The sequence below is a fragment of the Homalodisca vitripennis genome, unplaced genomic scaffold (assembly GCF_021130785.1).
Source record: "Homalodisca vitripennis isolate AUS2020 unplaced genomic scaffold, UT_GWSS_2.1 ScUCBcl_6669;HRSCAF=13986, whole genome shotgun sequence".
NCBI classification, from domain to species: domain Eukaryota; kingdom Metazoa; phylum Arthropoda; class Insecta; order Hemiptera; family Cicadellidae; genus Homalodisca; species Homalodisca vitripennis.
This window is the reverse complement of record NW_025782776.1, coordinates 13,113-33,399: the sequence shown is the minus strand read 5'-3', so window position 1 is coordinate 33,399 and position 20,287 is coordinate 13,113. Positions and strand designations below refer to the sequence as shown.

At 33.1% G+C, this 20,287-nt stretch overlaps 1 protein-coding gene across 1 annotated transcript; it reads right to left on the bottom strand.

Moving 5' to 3' along the window:
• Positions 1–4,010: 4,010 nt before the first annotated feature.
• On the bottom strand, positions 4,011–18,471 carry LOC124373892 (negative elongation factor A-like). Its single transcript, XM_046832212.1, has 5 exons — positions 18,227–18,471; positions 12,932–13,112; positions 10,838–10,923; positions 4,775–4,940; positions 4,011–4,255 (listed from the first exon to the last, which is right to left on the bottom strand). The coding sequence occupies exons 1-5, from the start codon at positions 18,434–18,436 to the stop codon at positions 4,026–4,028; spliced, it is 873 nt and encodes a 290-aa protein (XP_046688168.1). The 5' UTR covers positions 18,437–18,471; the 3' UTR covers positions 4,011–4,025.
• Between the last annotated feature and the right edge of the window lie 1,816 nt (positions 18,472–20,287).

The window sequence follows — 20,287 nt, the reverse complement described above, 5'->3', positions numbered from 1 at the left end:
AAGTCAATTTCTCTCAATAATAATGATCTCAAAATGTATCATCCCAGCTGAGATTGCTATTGATAGAGTCCTACCAATTTTGTATTTTTAATTTCAATTAATCTGTAATCATTCACTTGTCAAGACCTAAACACAATTGACACTGTTTTGTATTAAAGTCACAAAATTAGTTTTTACTTTGTTCAGTATTGAACTATTGTTTGAAAAAAATCCTTAATTTTAGAAATTTCTGAACTTTAACAAGTTCTACTTCTTTGTGTGATGGTGCAGATCTAACAAAGGCTTTGAGTCATCTGCATAGAATCATAGCTTATTTCTTACATGATTTGTTTGGCTAAGTACGAGGGCTGTTTTTTAAGTAAGAGCCGTTCTCCCGTACACGGTAGTAGTTCGCGTTCCTGCCGTAATGAGCGTGCGCCCCGCCTCCCGGCATTCCTAGCGAACAACTTCATGTCAGTTGCAGCTCTGTAGCTAACCTGTTATGCATTACTGTGGATCTTTAAAATGTTTAAGATTATCGAATCACCCGCCGCGTGTGAGATTCGGTCAGTGATACGATTTTTGACTGGCAAGAAACATGTCTGCTGCTGACATTCGCCGTCAGCTTTGTGAGGTGTATGGTGCCAAGGCAATGAGTGAAGGTAAGTGCGGAAATGGTTCAGAGAATTTTAAAAGATGGCCGCGAAAATGTCCACGATGAAGATCGCTCAGGCCGGGCCATCTGTGATCACGGGAGATTTGGTTACTGCAGTTGACGCAAAAATTCATGAGGACAGACGGTTCACAATAACCACTCTCTCTATGGAATTTCCTCAAGTGTCCAGGTCAGTACTGTACAAAATTGTGTCAGAAAACCTAAACTTTAAAAAATTGTGCTCAAGATTGTACCCAAACTCCTCACTGAGGATTCACAAAAAAAAAGAGATTAAGCAGTTCTTTGACTTTCTTGACCCGCTACGACGAGGAAGGAGACGACATGTTGAGTCAAATTTGTCACAGGAGATGAAACATGGGTATCCCACATCACTCCTAAATCAAAGCAACAGTCCATGGAATGGCGGCACACAACATCTCTCCAGTCAAAGTAAAAGCCAAGCAAACGCTGTCGCGGCCACAAAGTTATGGCAACTATGTTTTCTGGAACAGGCGCGGTGTTTTGCTAGTGGACTTTATGGCCGCAAGGAATGACGATTAACTCAGAAGCCTACTGCGCAACCCTGGCCAGTCTCTCCGACGCGCCATTCAGAACAAAAGACAACGGCATGCTGACAAAGGGAATTCTGCTCCTCCACGACAATGCAAGGCCTCACACCGCTGCTCGGGCCACACAGGAAATGATCGACTCTTTTGGCTGGGAAGTTTTGAACCCATCCGCCGTACAAGCCCCGACCTTGCTTCCGAGCGATTTCCACCTTTTTCGGTACTTGAAAAATCATCTTGGCGGGAAGCGCTACAATGACGACGAAGAAGTCCAAGACGGCCGTTAACTCCTGGTTGTCAGAGCAGGCGGCAAATTTCTTTGAAGAGGGATTTCAAAACTTAGTTTTAAGATATGATAAGTGCCTTAACAAACAATGCAACTATATAGAAAAATAAAAAAAGTATGTAGATTCTGAAAATAAAATGTATTTTGAAAAAAAAATAATTGTTGTTTATTTAGAAAAAAAAATACGGCCCTTACTTAAAAAACAGCCCTCGTATATTAGGCATGCCAGTCATATAATAAATAAATAGTAAGAGGCCCAGAATAGACCTCTGGGGTTCACCATGGCCATTTTTTTATTCTCAACAAAATAGCCTTTCTTGCTCAATTCTTTGCAAAATATGAAAGTTTGACATACTGCCATATCTTGATTAGATTTGACTCAAACCATTTTTAAGAAGTTCTGCCAATCCCTAACTGTTTAAATTTTATTCATTAATTTGTCATGTAATAACCTATCAAAGGCTCTGGATAGATCCATATAAACACCAGCAATTTTTGTTTTTAAAATCAATAGATCCTATTATACATTTTGTAAACTCATTCAGAGCTATTGAAGTAAATTTATTTTTCTTGAAACCCAGATTGCTCTGAATCAGAAAGTTTGTTTTTTTACCAAGTAATTCACTAATTTGTTATGCATTGCTTTTTTCAAAACTGTGATACAGCTCGTGAAATAGAATAGAAACTGGGCTGTAAATCTTGACGTTTGTTTTTTTCTCCACCCTTGAAGACTGGAACCACTTCAGAGATTTTATCCTTTTTGAGAATATTCCAGAAACAAAAGAAGAGTTAAACACAAGCAATATAGGCTTCATTAAAGGAATCTTAACCCTTAAAGTTCAAAGCAAATTATTGTTATAAATATGCCATAAGAGATAAACACAAAAAATATAATACAGAATTTTAGTTAAAATTAGCATTGATAAAAATCTAAAGAATAACTATTTACCATAATGCTAATTTTTATATAAATTAAAATTCATGGTACAATCTAATAAAACTGCAAAATTATATAAACTACTGAATATTAGAGCATTTTCTTATCTAAGGTATTGTAGATAAAGTCTTTCATCTTATCTTATTATCTGGGAAGACAAAGGATATATTTGGTTATGGCTCTGTAGGATACACAAAACAGATGGACAGCGAGCAAGAGCAAGTGGAGCTAGACAAAGGGTGCCTCCTCCCCCTGCTTTCCGAGTGAAGGTCGACAATAAATACTTCTTTGCCAACCACGTTAGGCACAGAGCGTGCACCAGCCATTTTTTAAGGCCTTTTGTGAACTAACAAAATCTCCAAAGAGACATACAATGTGTAAATACCATTCTAAATATATCCATCTACGGTGTGGAACGGGTTAACAATTTTCATTCAAGCAATCAGAATGTTGCAAACTCAATTGAAAGACAAATGCAAAGATATTGGTCTATCAATCCACTGGATGGATGTTTGCAGTGTGAGGTAGTGGATGTCCAAGGCATAAAATCCTTCCAGTTGATGGATGGATGTTCGATGTGATGCGGCCTTTACTCTGATTGCCATTTGATATGTTAGAATGCTTAAGATACTGGTCTCCCATGGAGGTGTGGTATATTCGTGTTATGTAGAAAAGGTAGGCACTGGTATCAACCACTATATATCATGATCGTTTTCAGAATACAGTCTCAATTCTCTAGCTTTATGGGTTTGTTCAATTTGAAAAGCTTTCAAATAACTTTTTTAAAAGATTCTTGAAATAGAAAATTGTTTATGAAATTTTCCCGGTTCTACAAGATTGTATGTTTATTGCAGATGCGTTTTAAATTCCACATTTCCCGATTGTGTGGCTACCTTGTTCAGTGGTTAATCCGGGCCATGTGACCAACTTGGAGCAAGTGCACCTAGTCTAGAGCCCCACCACATACATTGTACTGAACGCCCATTAGTGTAGCTGATCATGTCAGTCTCATATAGTTGCGCAGATCACTAACTTTCATCTAAATCAGTTGCTGATTTAACCATGTTTACTGTGCGATACGCATGTACATTTCATTGGTAATTGCAAATTTAAATCAGTTTATTCCATCGGGAAGTGACATTTAAAAGAATGTAATGTGCTAAATTCATGATTGATAAAGTCTTCGCTATGAGTTTAAAAAGATGATGATCCTACTCATAGGTGCTGCTGATATTTCTCTAATTTAAGAAATAAATTATTTCTGTTTCTGTTTCTCACAGATAATATGATAAGTGGAGTGCTATAAATTTACACAATAATTTCCGGAAAACATATTAAATATCATCTTTATACAAAATGTATACACTACTGTTTTATAACTTGCTAGATTTCTTCAAATTTATTTATTTTGCATTGCAAAATTTGAGTTTTTACTTCAATAAAGATCTTTTAGTATTCAATGACTTTTAAGGTATGTTGAATAAATTCATGTTTGTAACAATATGAACTACTATTCTAGTGCTTTCAGTTAGGTTACATCCTAAATTTTTAAATATTGATCCCATATTAGAATATATTTTGCACAACATTTTGACTCTTATGTTACAGCAAGCAAGTTATGATTAAGTGTTCCAAAATACCTTGCATCCTTTTCCGTTTCTTGGCTTGAGCATATCCCAGAGGTTGTTCGTTTATATCAAGTAGCTTGATGCCCCCATCCTTGCGGCCAGCAGGTGTACGAGACAGCGATGGTCTGGACATAAGTGGGTTGTTCAAGGAGGGTGATCTGAACCCTCCTGTAGGCACACGACTTGGAATCCCTTTCAGGGGTGCTGACACAAATTATACAGAAACAATTTTAATTCTAAAATTAAACAACTCTATCAAAGACTCAATCTCCATGAAAGAATATTGAATACAATGAATTATTTTTAAAAAGAATACTGAAAAAACATATGTGTTAATATACTCTTTTATACTTTAAAGGTGAAGATGACAAATTAAATTCTCTTGAATTGATATTATTTCCTACAATGATTTTAAAATCAATTTGGCATTAAATATTATGTAGCTAACAGAATATTTAAAATATAAAAAAACTTAAATTTTGACAACCCTGATATAAATAACATTCACAGTTTATAACTGTTGGGTACTAAAAATGCTAAACTTTAATTTTACAGTTTGACATAAATGTATTCAAACTTACCATAAGAAAAAAATTTTACAATAATAAAAAAGAGTTAATCTACCAAGATGTGTAATCTTCAATAAGTATTTCTCTCTATTCTGCCATATTTTTATCTGCTAATAAACATGGGGACATGTTTTGATATTTAAATTATACTAACTAGTATCAGTCATTTTCCTTGGCATCCCTCGGGACCTTACAGGTACTGTAGGAGTTGTACTCTTCTTCATGTTACTGATGGCATCAGCAGACTTCTGTAGCAACTCTGCCCGCAGAGCTGCTGACTTTGGCTTCCTCTTCAGTGTAAAGTGTTTGGCTGGTGGTGACTGCAACACACAGAATATTTCAAGCAATTCCTTAATATTGGATTACCTAATTTGTATTATTGGATTATACTAATTTGTATATTTTGAAACTACACATTTTCTTCTATCCAAATAAAGTTTCTGAAATCTTGATGTAGACCTATCAGATTTATTGAAATTAATATTTATATTATATTTTATTAAATAAATTAAAAATGTATAGTGTGTTATAAGTACGGATACACTTTGTTTAGTTTTTGATGGATAAAGATAGAGGGATGGAACTCAGGACACCTTTCTAGGAAATAGAAGTGAACTTTTTAGTTATTATTACAATTTTTCCCATTTCCTCAAAACGGGATTTCAGGGGGGACTCAACATTTTTAAATGTAAAGACTCATTTAGTGACACCTCATTTTAAAGGTGTTGATAAAAGAATAACAGTGAAAACTAGAGCTTTCTATCTGAAAACATACAAAAAAGTTAAGCTAACATGGAAAAAAGCTAAAGAATTAAATTAAAAAATCTCAACCCAGTACAAAATGGCAGCTCATTGAAATTAATTGAGGTAAAGCATGAATATCCACACTCAGAAGGAAAATAACTTCAATAGACAACCACTTTCCTTACAAACTCAAACCTGTTTTACAGTTATTACCTACTCCAGGGCAGGCCTCCCTTATCTAATCAGTTTTGAGGAAGTCCAGTATCATGTTCAGTTTCTATGATACTGTGTTTTTGTGATACTTTACGTTGAAATGTGTTTAAGTAAACAAGAGCATATTATGACCCTGATGAATGCGAAGCTACGGAGACTGGGTGAGATCTTGTGATGAAGTAAGGAATTTATTTAATGACACTTATTCCCAATCAAAACTCTGTATTTAAATTATGATTTAAAAAACAATCCAATGTTTTCAGGAAACAGGAAAAAGACCGCCCCAAACCTGGACTACCAAAATCGGCTACAAACGAAGATTGTCACTTGACGTTTTACAGTCTGTTGTAGAAGATCCTCACGTCTCAACCAGAAATGTTTCTCAAATATTAGGTATATCTCAAACATCAGTTTGTAAAGTTTTACATGGCAGTGGATTTTGATCGTTGAGTAGAATTTTGTGAAATAATGATCCCCAGTGCATTAATGACCTTAGGGACAGAATAGTAGTGAAAATTTAAAAATCCTGTGTGAATCCATACAGCATGCTGTTTCAAGTTTCTACACGCTTGGACAACTGTCCTGGGACAGCAGTTTGAACATCTGATATTTTAAACTGCCCTCCAAAAAGCCCATTTTGGGGAAATGGTTTACTTTTGTTTCCTAGAGTAGGGGGTGTCCTGAGTTTCATTTTTCTTTCTTGGTTCATTAAAGATTGAGCCAGGATCCATCCATGCTTTTAACTTAATTAATTTCAATGAGCTGCCATTTTGTACTGGTTTGAGATAGAAGTCTCTCGTTTCCACTGTTCTTCTTCTTGTATCAAGACCTTTCAAATAAGGTGTCACTTAATAGGTCTTTACATTTAAAATTTTTCCTAGAAAGGTGTCCAGAGTTCCATCCCTCCATCTTTATACATAAAAAAACTAAACAGAGTGTATCCATACTTTTAAACTCACACTGTATAATACCAAAATATTTCAAGAATGTAATTGTATAAGCAATGTTTCATCATGGTGTGAACCAGAAAACTTAGATTTTAATGACACCAGCTGCATAAGCCTAAGAACTAAAATATCAAAGATTATTAATAGGATAATAGAATATCAAAAAGCAACAGGATATTATGTTAACATATGATTAGACGAAACTGTTAACCCATTGTGAATCGTATTGTTTTGGCGCACTGGCACCAGCGGGCATGAATTAATTTACGGTCAGCGGCCGCACGAACAGCAATGGTGCGCCATATTGTATCGATCGCTATTGTATACTAGAAAATTCAGCACGTATGAAGGTATTGATTCAGATGGAACATGGGCCTGCTGGGGTATCCGTGATGTAGGAACAATACATCTTCGGTATGGTATTTTAGTTTGGGGTATATCTAGTTCGTCAAATATACAAAGAAGAACCCTAATCTTACAAAAGAAGTGCATACGAACACTAGCTGGGTTGCAGTCTAGAGACAGTTGTAGAGCTGCTTTTGTTGATCACTCAATTCTAACTGTAGTATCACTCTATATACTCAGTGTAATAACTTATGCCCATGAGAATAACTTCACCCGTGGCCGTGACGTACACCAACACAACACTCGCTATGCTGCAGACTTCGCTCTTCCCCAACACCATTCTGCTCAATTTGAAGAAAAGCCATCCTATATGGGAGCGAAGTTGTTCAACTGCCTGCCTGCTGACATCAAGTCCCAAGAAAACATAAAGAAAACATTAAAGACCTGGCTGTTGAAACACCCATTCTATTCCATAAATGAATTTTTATCTTGGAGAACTTTTGACATAAACATGTAATAATATTGACACAACTAATATTTGTTCTTATAATGTGATGTTATATTTTTGACGCTAATGCCATTCTCTATGATTGTTGCAAATAAAGTACATCGTCTATTGTCTATTGTCTATTGTCTAATAACATGCGAGCAAGGTTCCGGGGTGGGCAGGGATGATGTCTGAATCATAGTCTAAATAAAGCGGCTCGGGCGAAGCGATTACAACATCCGGGACATTGTCTAGACTAAACCTGCGAACATGTACGTCTGCGTCGTTTAGTTATGTGTCACTAACCTCAAAAGTATTATAGTAATAACTGAGTAAAACACCCAATCAGAAGCGCTAAAAAGCAGAACAGTAAACTCATATGAATGATTTTTCAACTTCGACATACAACTGCGATCTGTAGGATATTTATAAAACTTTTGAAAACTCTAAACGTAGACCGTTGTTAAAACACTCTTAGTTGACAAGTGAAGACGATCACCCAATCTATCAGACATTAATAGAACTACTTGGAGGGAAACTTAAAAGCAGACCGCTTTTGCGACCTGAGCTCGTCACCATGCCGTTAGACCCGGCCGCTGCGTGACAAGCCCAGCTCGTCAGTGATCCACAATGGGTTAATCCTTCCACTCAACTCTTCTGGTCCCTGTCGTTCCCTTAGGCTTGTATTTATTTTCAGTGAAAATGCATGGTTTTTAAACAAAAACATTGTTATAATATTTTATTAGGACTACTACATATATTTAACTTATAGATTCTAGTTAGACATTATATTGAGCACAAATTACTATGAAAACAAAAAGTTACAAGTATAAATGTATATGTTTTATGAAAATCACACATACAAAGTTTAAGAAATATTATGTTTTTAATGCAGCATTTTTATGTATTTTTTAATAAACCACAGATATTGTTAAATTATTAATAAACTGTTATATCAAGTTTTATTCATGTTTCTAACATACAGATTGATTTTAATAGGCAATTTTTATAAATTTCAGTTTTAAGTGGTTGGTCGGCGATTGCAGACCTATGGTGACCTGTATTCTGTATTTCAGTTTTGATAATTAGTGTTGCATTTTGTTCTTATTAAGTGCATGTAAGTTAGTGAAGTTGATACACAACATAGTGGTTGTGAGATCAGAAGAAGAGACTAGATTGCAGATCTTGAAACATAGTGTTTTACTGATTTTTTGTATCACTGAACAATAGCAAATGTCCAGAAAAATCCTGATTCCTTTACAAATTCGTTAATTTATTTAAAAACTTCTTAAAATATCAAACCTGTTCGGGGTTGTAAAAGTTTGACAAAAGAGTATGAAAAGCATTTTCAAGGTATATGGATTTTAACATTGATTTTTCTGATATTTGAAAACATTTTGGTGAAAACCATACCAAAGAGAGCCTAAATAATATATTTAAAAGTAGACATAGATTAGTAGTAGTACACGATTTTTAAGTAATTATAATAGCAAATGAACTCAAATTATCAAAAAGAAATATAACACTAACACTAATCTTCTACCCAGCAGGGGATCACTTCTGTCTGGTTTATACCTTCCAGTATAACCACCACTGGGTAAAGCAAAAACCGACGTGTCACTTAAATCTGGGCAACCTTATGGATGTCCAGGAGCGGCATATTACTAACCGCAAATATTGAGATTCTGGGGTTCATGGGCAATTCGATAGGTCTAGTCTATTGAGTGAGATGACTGGAGAGGCTGGTTTAGAGCTGACCTGCTAGACATGACTTTGAGATGTAGTGCCCTAATTCTTCCTCATGATAGGAGGCGGCCCCTCCTACCTAACCTTACCCATCCTGAATATCCTGTCACTCCGGAAGCAGCGCAAAGGTTCTTACAGGATATTATGCAATTTATAAGTTTCTTGTCCTAAGAGAGAAAAAAAAAAAAAACAAACACTAATCCTCCAACAAAAAACATGACAAACCATTTGGAATTCATAAAAACATCAAACTATGCCCGAAAAAATATATTGTTTGCTTATTACTATATGAAGTTTTAAAACAACTTTATCCAAGTTTGTTTACTATGCTACGGTCCCCACGTTGCTGTGCCTATTCTGCTACGATCCACTTTGGTCGCCCTTCTGCTACGGTCCAGTCCCCAGTTGGCTGTACGATTTGCTACGTTCCAGGCCCCCGTTTGTTGTCCCAATTTTCTCACAATCGGTATTCAAAGTGTGCTGCCCCTCATTGGTTGTGCGACTTGCTTCGTGTTGGCTAACTCATATTGTTCCAAGTTGATATTTAAATAACGATCAAACTTCAATGTCTGTGGTGTTGTTGAAAGTGTAGTTTGTATTAATGAAAGTAGGCTACACGTTATATATCACTAGCACTGGGTCTATATTATCCCAGGTTTTTTAAGTAGGTTGAATAATGGTTCAAACTTAATACTACTCTTTTGAAAGTTCTGATCAATATGATTGTTTATATCATAATAAAGTTCACAAAATATTCACTGTTCTTACCAATCACTTTGAATCAAATAAGTTTTGAAAGTAATATTCTTTAATTTAAAGCTTATTATCTTACTTACCACATTTCTTTGTAGATGAGATACTCAATGAAAGACAAAGCAAATGACTTTGATGTCAATTTATTTTATATTATACTGTCTAATTCTACTCACTTTGCTTTGATTTTTGTTCACTAACACAACATCCCATCCCTAATTACAACTTCAATGCACTATTGTACAGTTTCAAATTTCATCTATACGAGTAGACGTCCTTACTGCTTCAAGTCCAGACAGAGAAGAAGGATTCTCCGTATAAAAACTACGCATACCGGTTCACACAATGTTCATCCCCTCTCCCGCTCAAATCAGCGTCTTCACGATTAAATATAATTTGATTCTTTTCTTATAATTGTCAAAATTTATCACGTTCACTATAATTGATCAATTTAAGTCTTTCTATTTTCTTTTATTATTTTTCTAAAGCTTTTTTATTTAAATTTTTAGCAACATGTGCTTTCTGACGTCATCAATACGCAAGTCATTTTATCCCACAATTGGCTTTTCTGCGTAATTTTATTTAGTACTTTTGTAAAACACGAATTTTGGTTATGTATAACTCATTTTAATTAATTAAATTTGTTCCCGTATAAAGTTTAATATATTTTTCCGTTATTAATTAAATAAATCTCAATTCCGACAACATGTAATTCACTGACGTCACAGTCTGCCAATTCCCCGCGAATATTCAAATGTCGTAATTTGACCTGTCACAACTAGATTGACTAGTTAAAGTAATACCTGTATACAAAAATGAAGCCGTAATGGCATTGAATAGCTATGATGCATAATGTCGCTGGAGCAACAACATCCAAGAGGAAAAGGTCAAACAGAGAACTATGATACATACTATGATAGTTCTCTAGTCCTAAATAGAATACATTATTTGGGTTGCTACAAAAATATACAAATAAACTTACCTGTTGACCCACTACACTGACAAGAGCTGATTTATTCAGGTAATGACATTCCAAAGGTAACATTCCCAAATCAACATTTTTTCTCACTGAAAAGTTCAACAGTTATTATCACATAGAAATTTTCCAATTACAATTTCTAACAATTCTTTTGTATAGTTTATTAAATTTAGTATATTAATTATTTTGGTTGAAATGGTTCAATACTCTATTAAGTTACATAAAATATAGAGCTTTATATGTTGAGCGTTTCATAAAAAATAACAGAATACTTTGTTTCTGGTTGGGTTTTTTAAAGGAATGTACTCAAGTTGGTTGTAATTGAAAAAAGTATGTGGGCTACATTGTTTTGTAAATGAATTAGTGGTTCAAAATCTTTAAAAAAATCTTTAGCGAGTTGAAATCATATGTTAAATTATAAGTTGTCAACATACAGCAAGGGGTAACAAGACAGAGTTGGAAAATGCTTTCCTGTATTAATGACTTTCATAGCTATATAGTTAAGACAATCACTAGTTAAGACTAAGATTTTCATAGCTGCTAATACATTTCAACAGAACAGTTTACACTGGTTTGCACAATAGCTTTTGATTCATTGAACCCAAACAGTGAACAAACTTTTCTTTCATAAAATAATGATTTATTCAAGGCAAATCAACCTTCTGTTTAGAAAGCAAACAGGAAATTGAAGAATCCTGAATTTGTTAGGCCTCAACATAAACTGAGTTGTAATGTCATCAGGTAATAAGGTTTACACACCAAGCTTTGAAAATGAGATTTCTTTCCGCACAGACCAGTGAATATTTTTTAAGATTGAATACCCACCATATAAAAACCGTACCAAGCTCGGCAATGAACTTAGCTGAAGTATTTATAAGATCAATTTTGGTACCAAGTTCTATTTGGGCTTATTTTGGGGCAGTTTTGTTTTCTAAAAGCCATGTTATGTAACATATATATTTATATATAGATATATATATAATCTTGTTGGCCTCTGGAGTCGAAGTTTGATGAAGTTATATAGAAATTTTCAGTAAGTGCTATCACCATGAGGTCATTAATACACTGACTTTCTACACAAAATCTACATTAAAATATCTCTACATTTATATGTTTTTAATAAAATTCGTCTGTGATGTACAGTGTGAAAATAAGTAGTAGTACTGTACCGTAAATTAGTTAATTAAATTTCATACAATGTAAATTTCGCAACCTAATCAACCAGTATAATATAATATTATTTTACATCCAATGTTCCGGAACTAAATTATTGGGCGGAGTAACTACCTAATTGGCACGCGTATGAATTTTTTCTTCTAACCCTTTGTAGCAGCCCAACTACGTAACCGATCAGACCTCGCGCGCTTTGTCCGTAAGTAAAATTTATCTTTTCGTATTATTAAATTAGCCCTTTGATGCCAAACGTATAAAATGAATGTAACGTAAAGTAAAGATGTGAATAGTAAAGTAACTTACCCTTGAAGATCTTTTATTTGCTTGATGGAGATAGATAAAGGTTGTGGCGTCGTCCTTATGGCGACGAGCACGTTGTTATAAATAGTAATTTGTATCATTAAATGGCTAATATTGTCGCGAATTTGTTTTAGGCGAGTTTACGTAGCTGATGTATCTCACGTGTTGTTTGAATAGATGGCTACCACTTCCCAACTTCTACTCCTCTTCTAGAAATAACCGTTCTTAGACTACGGCTTCAATGTCTCGTGCCAAGACGCCGACACCCGGGTTATGAGTCTACCTATTGTGAAGGGAAGTGAAATATTATTGTTTTGTAAAGTAAAACGTCGTACGCATAATTCAATAGAACATTGGATATTTTAGGCCCACCTAGAAGATATACTTTTTAGTTATTATATTCTTATTGGCAGCAACGTGGCAGTACATAACTTTTCCTTTACCATCTAAAAGTGGTGCTTTTAAGTTTTCGTAATTAAACTGAACTTATAAGTACACTTTGTATTTCTAGTATTTATTACTACGACCTCAGAAGTCACCACCCCCATGTGTTATCGTTATACGGTACAGTACATTAGGTTGATAATAAAAAACTAAATTGAAAAATAGCTTTTGGAAACTTACCCAGCTTACGTAGGTCATTCACAAGATCAGAAAATATCCTTCTATTTTCATCATTTTCAGAGATTTCGTCATTAAAAGAGCCTGTGCTTGGTATTGTTCTCATCATTTCTGCCAACATTGATACCCACTGTTCACTGTCCACTTGTGCCACCTCTAGGATTTCTTCTAATTCAACTCTCCACTGAAACAAAACTTCATATTGAGACCTTAAAACAAAATACTGTCACACAACCCAGTGTCAAATATAGTTAACACACCAAACTCTCTTGATAGACTGACATCAACTGTAGGTGACACTTAGGCTGAATACACTGGACCAATCTCAAACTATTATTGACGCAAACACAATGAAAATATTTGGAAATAATGCTGGTCACGTGGTCCTGAGTGGGATAATTTTTGTACGTGTTTTGGCATCCTTAACTTGTACCTAAATGTCCAAACAAATGGGATTCAATAGTGCGTCCATACAGTATGTTGTCTATTCTTTGTTGTAACGGACTGAAATTATGATTGAAAAAAGAAAACTGTTTTATTGAATTGATCAAACACATGACAACAGAAAATATGTTCATTACGTCAACTACCACATTGACATCGATCTATGGAAAAAGCAACATGTTCATATACATTGCAAAGTATACTATAGATCAACAATGCCTATAGCTGACGTAAATTAAAGTATAATTTCCAAGTACAAATTCTTTTTCTTATTGTTGTAGACTCTGATTGATGAAAAGTAATGTTTTTCACATTGGTCTACCTGAGAGCTTATCTCTCCATGCTTGGTCCCTGGTGGAAGACAAGTCTAACGGGACCGGTGAGTGTAAAACAGTTTTTGCATGACCTATAGGTTACACCAGTAGCTATTTGATTGAAATGGTTAAAAAATAATTTCAAAAAGAATTGTCAAAATTCACAAACATTGTTGATTGTAATTAATAACATGTACTAGATAGTCTAAATTATTATTATTCTGATCTTAATACTATCACAAATTGTTTTTAATACCTGAAAGCTACGACTTCACTGTCATAAAACTGAGGTTGAATGTTTCCACTAGTAAAATAATAAAATAGTAAAAATACAAACTAAATGTATCTTTTAGTGGTGTTCTTTTAAGACAGAATAATAATCCACAATATTACTAGTAATATTACTTCAATCCCTCATTTTTTAAAAGTTACGTAGAAAAAAAAAAACGCAGAAAAGTCAGTACTAAGACAAACTTTATATAGCATCTAAGACTTTAACAATATGGCTTATGCAAAAGATTATCGCACATCTACCTTTTTCTTATTATACTTCCTGCTATAATAAGAAAGATTAAACCTAAGTGAAGAGCACTAGTGATGGAACCAAAGTCTCTAACTTACCTGTGATTTTCTCACTTTTCTTCTTACATCACAGATCAACCTGTGATCACTGTTCTTAAAATAAATAAAAATGCTTTTATTTAAGAGCGTTCCTCTTTTACAAACGTTTTTTCAGAATAACTCGTGTCATAAATTACAGTAGGTACACGTGACATAAAAACTAACTTAGCTAACCGAATTGAAACTAATAAAAATTTAAACAGCCAAACAATTTTAAAACTACTACAATCATGTAAAATTTGTTTCAATTTGGCTTTAAAAGCTTTACAAGAAACGTCACATTTAATGTAGGTAAAGGTATTTTTCTTACCATCCACATCCTGTCCTAAGGTGTGTGTGTGTTGCAGCGAAAATCTGCTGCTTCTACGCACAAACTCTTTAGCTGAAGAGACGAATTGAAGTCGAAACAGAAAATTCGAAAATATGTCAAGAGCATAAGCTCAAAGAATAAGTTTGTATTGACACACAATCCAAAAGCGTTTTGGCCGTCACAGAGTAACGGATCCCAAAAGGGTAACCGGGCTCTACAAGATTTCGGATCCCAAAAGGGACATATTTGCGGATTTTCTGTGTCGACTTCGATTCGTCTCTTCAGCTAAAGAGTTTGTGCGTAGAAGCAGCAAATTTTCACTGCAACACACACCTTAGGACAGGATGTGGATGGTAAGAAAAATACCTTTACCTAAACTAATACCGCATGCCTTACAGTCTTTGACTTTGTAAAAACATTTAATGTCTTCGGGAAGACTGTTATAAAGGGTAGGCCAAAGTATGAAAAGCCAGTCTCTAGCCTAACTCTAGCTCAAGAGTACTTTAAATACAATTTAGTTATTTTATACAATTTAAAAACAAATTAAATTGTTTATTTTACATATAAAAATATAGCTTCTCTATATTCAAAGTAAAAACGTGTTTGGAAATAAATTGAAAATCAAAATCATGTGTTTTGTTAATGAATAATAGTGGTAAGAACAATGACATATGTGTATTTATTGTTTCACAAGCAGTCATGCTTATCCTAGAAAATAAATAATAAGTAAATGTTATTGTTTTATTCTATATATATATATATATATATATATATATATATATATAAAAACCATAATGTTCTTTGAAATATATATTACACTATTTGACCTGAAATTTTGCTTTCAGTCGTTTGGATGGCCATGAATGTCGATGATTACATATCATTACAAATAATCATCATCCAATTGTGTTGGTGGCTACTTTTCTACTACCTTTAAACGAGCAATTCTTGTATGTATATATAATCTGAATCTCGGAAACGGCTAAAACTTTTTTCATTAAATTTAGTATCAAGAGGGTTTCGGGGGCGATAAATTGATCTAGTTCGGTTTCATTTTTAGAAAATGTTGTATTATCTGTGTTTTCAAGCAATGAAAACTGCTACAAAGTCAATATTTATTTAATATTTCTTTGTTTGTAACATTCTATAGTAAATGACATCTTGACATCTGATATATCATATAACAAGAGTAGTAAGCCAATCTCACATCTGATGTTTCATCAAAAATGCCAAAGAGTAAAAATTAAAATTTTGGTATAAATTAACGAAGGTTCAATCAGAAAGGAAATTTTGATTGTAATATAACTTGATGAATAATTTAACTCTTTTTAAAATTAAATCTATTTATCTATTTCATACACTACGTCCCACACATACTGCTAAACTCAATGCCTACGAACCTTAACTAATATTATACGAGCAAAAAGATTTCATGATTTAGATGTTTCAACATCTACAAGATTTGCGGCAGCGTGTGTCACAACAAGTAGCTACTGAAAATAACAAACAACAAGAATACTGATTAGAAGAACAAAGATGTCGAGACAGAAGGCGTCATAGGTCTTTAGAACTTAATTATTTACCGACATACAAATGTGCTATTACTGCAGGTGTGCAATATCACACCTTAGGACCATTTGAAATGTTGTAAACCATTGCGGTGCATTGCATTTCCCAACCGGTTTCTAATCATATATGTATAGAGAAATTCTTTTGGTGACTGTTGTTTGCATGGACAAATTTTAATGGAGCAACCAAAATTTTTGAATGAATTAGTACGTCTTTTTTAAAACGTCACACATGTTCGGAAGGAGTAGAGTAAGATAAGCGAACCTGGTTTTTTATATCGAAAATTATCAATCAATATTTAATTAATATACCCATCGATATAATCAAACAATAGCAATTAGTTTGAACAGAAACAAAATGATCTGCACCAACTGTACACACATTTTCATATTCTGAACACAATTTGTTCTATAGTGACTTCTTTTATATAATAAAAAGATATTTAACTATCCAAAATAACACTAAAAGATGATTTACTGTGTTTTTCTCAATATCAAGATGTATGTTTTGTTATTACGTTTTCTTTATTATTTAAATGACGTTTTTCCTGTTGTCTGCCTTAATTTGATCATATAATTATGGTTAGTATAGTAGTTATGGTTCCTTTATTATTTATGACATTACGTAATTGTTTAAACTATTTCTATTAATTTTTATCATGTGACTTTAATTTAGATATGTTATTGATATTTGTTATTCGGTATAAAGTATTGATGATTGTAATAAGCTATATAAAATCGAGTCCGCTTATCGTACTCTGCCCTTAAGGAGTTTCATAAAAAAAATAAACAGCTCTAGCATCCTTTAATGCAGAAGACGACAGAACAATAAATAGCCAATTTATAGTTTTATTAATTGCGTAGAAGTATATCAGGGTAGGATACGATAAGCGGACCCGGTTTTTTTTATATCGAAATTGGCAAACGATATTACTTAATCATAACCATTGATATAATCAATCGATACTGATTAATTATTTTGAACCATTTACTTAAATAATCTACATCTCATAATGTAATATTTCAATTATTTAGGCTATAAGTAACATTTTATTATTAAAAATTACAGACAATTTTAGAAAACTAAACGACATTGCTTTAAAAGATGGTAAGACATGTTTTTTGTGACCAACATGTTGGACTCTTACCAAAAAAACCCATAATGTGAAATTTGTGGGAAAGAAACAATTGTAACTGTGAGAGGAGCAAATATGGTCGTCTTCAGTTTTCCTCATTTTGGTTATAATAATTTGTTTGCTCACTATAAATATTAAATTCATATTTTAATTTAAAACATATGATTGTTATTGAGGACTATAGATACTTTTATATCGATTGATAGTGTAGGATTTAAGATGCCAATATTAGGTATTGATGATTACATACTTCAATATAAAAAACCGGGTCCACTTATCGTACCCTACCCGTATATCATAAAATGAATCTCAAAAAATAATTTACCAAAAATATACCGAACAGAGCTCGGTTTTAAATGATTCCTTTTCAAGATATAAAAACAGCCTGTGCTGTAATTTGAAATACCAATAACATTTGGTTTCAGTACTTTTAGATAATCATAAATATCAGTATAGAATATTCGATATACATGAGTATCAAATCCTTGATATTGTCATGATTATTATTCGATTGCCGTGGTGACCATTTATTACTGCAGCCCAGTATTCTACTTAATGTTTTGGTGCCCTGGATGAAAATGGAGAGATTAACCTAGGCTAATGTATAAAGTCCTATCCTAATTCAAACTTTTCTGTAATTCAAATGATAAAATTACTTACTAGGACCTACTAAAATGATAATATGGTCATTCTAAATTCCAAAACTGTCATGCAAGTTTAAGTTTTATCTCAAAAACAAGCAACCTCCATTGGGCTAGAAATAACTTATTGAGGTTAGTTAAAAAATAAACATAACATTAACGAAATTATAACATAAATAATAGGGATTATTATTGACACACGACATATTATTATACTTCTATTAAGTAAGAAATAGTATATTACAGTATAAAATTAAGGCACACCTCTTCAATATTTCTTCTAGGTATATGGAAGAACGACAGTAACAACTTCAGTTTCACTTGAGTTTGTAGGTCAGGAAAACAATCCTTAATATTTCTCAAAACTTCTGCATTTAACTGAGAACAAATTGATCCACCTGTCCACGAATCATTTGAAGTTCCCAATTTATTATGTAGCCACAATGAAGTATCACTGTCTCTGACGTTAGCCATGTTGAATCACTCAGTGTACTGACTACCGAGACAGAGACAGAGAGAGAAGGCGAGTGAAACGATCAGATTCAATAATTCCCTGTATGAGAGAAGGTTCGCCAACTTAATTAGATTGAAACTTCTAGTACTGTCTGAGATGTTACTATAAAGACATATTTCGATGCTAACCAGTGTAATGTCACTGAAATGGTAATAGTTTAATTTATTGTTTTTATTTCACATTTCTTTCAACATTAATAACTCATGTAAAAACGTATATAAACATGTTTTGTTTAGGAACCAAGAATTGTTTTAATCAATACAAGAAAAATAATGCATTATAAAAGTGAAAAAGAGACAGGATAAAAAAGATAATTCAGTAAATGAGGAAATAAGTTGGCTCCACTAGCTTATAATATATTAGGAGACTCCTTCCTTCTTCTAAGAAGGGTCATCCGAAATTTTGAAAAAGAAGTGTTTATGGGTAAAAAAACTTCTACTCTCGTATTGTAACCATAAAAAAATGAAATAAACTTAATAAACTAAACTTTGAGTTTAAGTAAATGTCTTCGTATGAATTTTATTTTTTGTTGTATCGAAATGCAAATAATTTATTATAGTAAAGGTAATTCAATGTCAGTAACCTGTACCTAATTTACAACAATGTTATTTTTCTAATTTAACGCTTTTTACCTCAAGCACGTGTGAATTCAGGCCAGAACTTTGTGTTGATCTATTGCGGACTGACCGTCCCATAGAAATGAATGTCGATAAAACACGTGTTTAAATAGCATATACATTTATAATGACATTCATATTCTACATTGTTGCTTTTATAAAGTATATTGTACAAGGAAACTTGTGTTTATTTTAAAAACTATATAAAAGAGATCTGGAGAATGAGGTGAAAAATATCTTGTACTACAAGTTGCGCGGGACATGGCAGACATGTTAAGTACTCCTCTCCAATATGATGACGACTATCTCTATAATAAAGGCAACTAATAGGTAGCAGTGTTCTTTTCCTTTAGTTGAAAAGTATCTTTAGTCGAAAAGTATGTGGCAGCTCTGGAACAACCTTATATTAGTTATCACAATTATGTTAGCGTTTTCAGTGACGCACCAGAATTGGAGCAAGATACAACTGAAAAAGAATTAAATTACTTATTTGTTTATTTGTACACGGCAATATACCTTTTTACGTTTAATTATAATTTTGAAAACAATAACTAGGTCTATAATATTTACCAGAATAATAACAACATAACAATATACATAATAACAACATAATAATGTTATATGAACCAAGATTTAGAGGACAACTACTCAATCATAATTATAGTAGCTAATCTGTTTTTGAAGGCAGCAAGAGAGAAACCAAAAAATTAACTTCAGGGCATACGGCATTACCAGTTCTTATTAGTGTAGGTATAGTCTAATATTATTACTTAAGTTAAGCAATAGATTTTACCGATCTTCTTGCAAAGTGTGAGTAATCATCTGGGAACTTTCAATTAAACCAAGTAATTTGTTCTATCTGCTTTACTATGGAATTGCTCGGAAATCCATAAAAATAATTTTGAGTGAGATTGATGACTATAGACGGGTGACATGTTTTTATAAAGATAATAATGTGAATATTGTACGTTTCAAAGTTGCTTAAAACGGGAAAGTGTCTTGAAGTAATTATCAATTAATTATCTGATCGAAACAACGCAATTTTATTCGTTAAAACTGTCATAATGTTCATATGCAAAGATAACATGTAATGTTATATGCTTGCAGGTTTCAGGCTGAGCCTAAATAACTAAGTAAAGTAAAACTCATCACACAATTTCAAGTTTTTTTATAAAACAATTCATCCATTGTGAA

What these genes read in the sequence shown, in the direction of transcription:
- LOC124373892 (XM_046832212.1), bottom strand. Translation starts at nt 18,436, where the DNA reads ATGGCTAACGTCAGAGACAGTGATACTTCATTGTGGCTACATAATAAA. An exon ending in TCAGTGTAGTGGGTCAACAG is followed by an intron (nt 4,941 to 10,837) that starts GTAAGTTTATTT and finishes TGTGTGTTGCAG; the next exon opens with TCACCACCAGCCAAACACTT. An exon ending in AAGGAAAATGACTGATACTA is followed by an intron (nt 4,256 to 4,774) that starts GTTAGTATAATT and finishes AATTTGTGTCAG; the next exon opens with CACCCCTGAAAGGGATTCCA.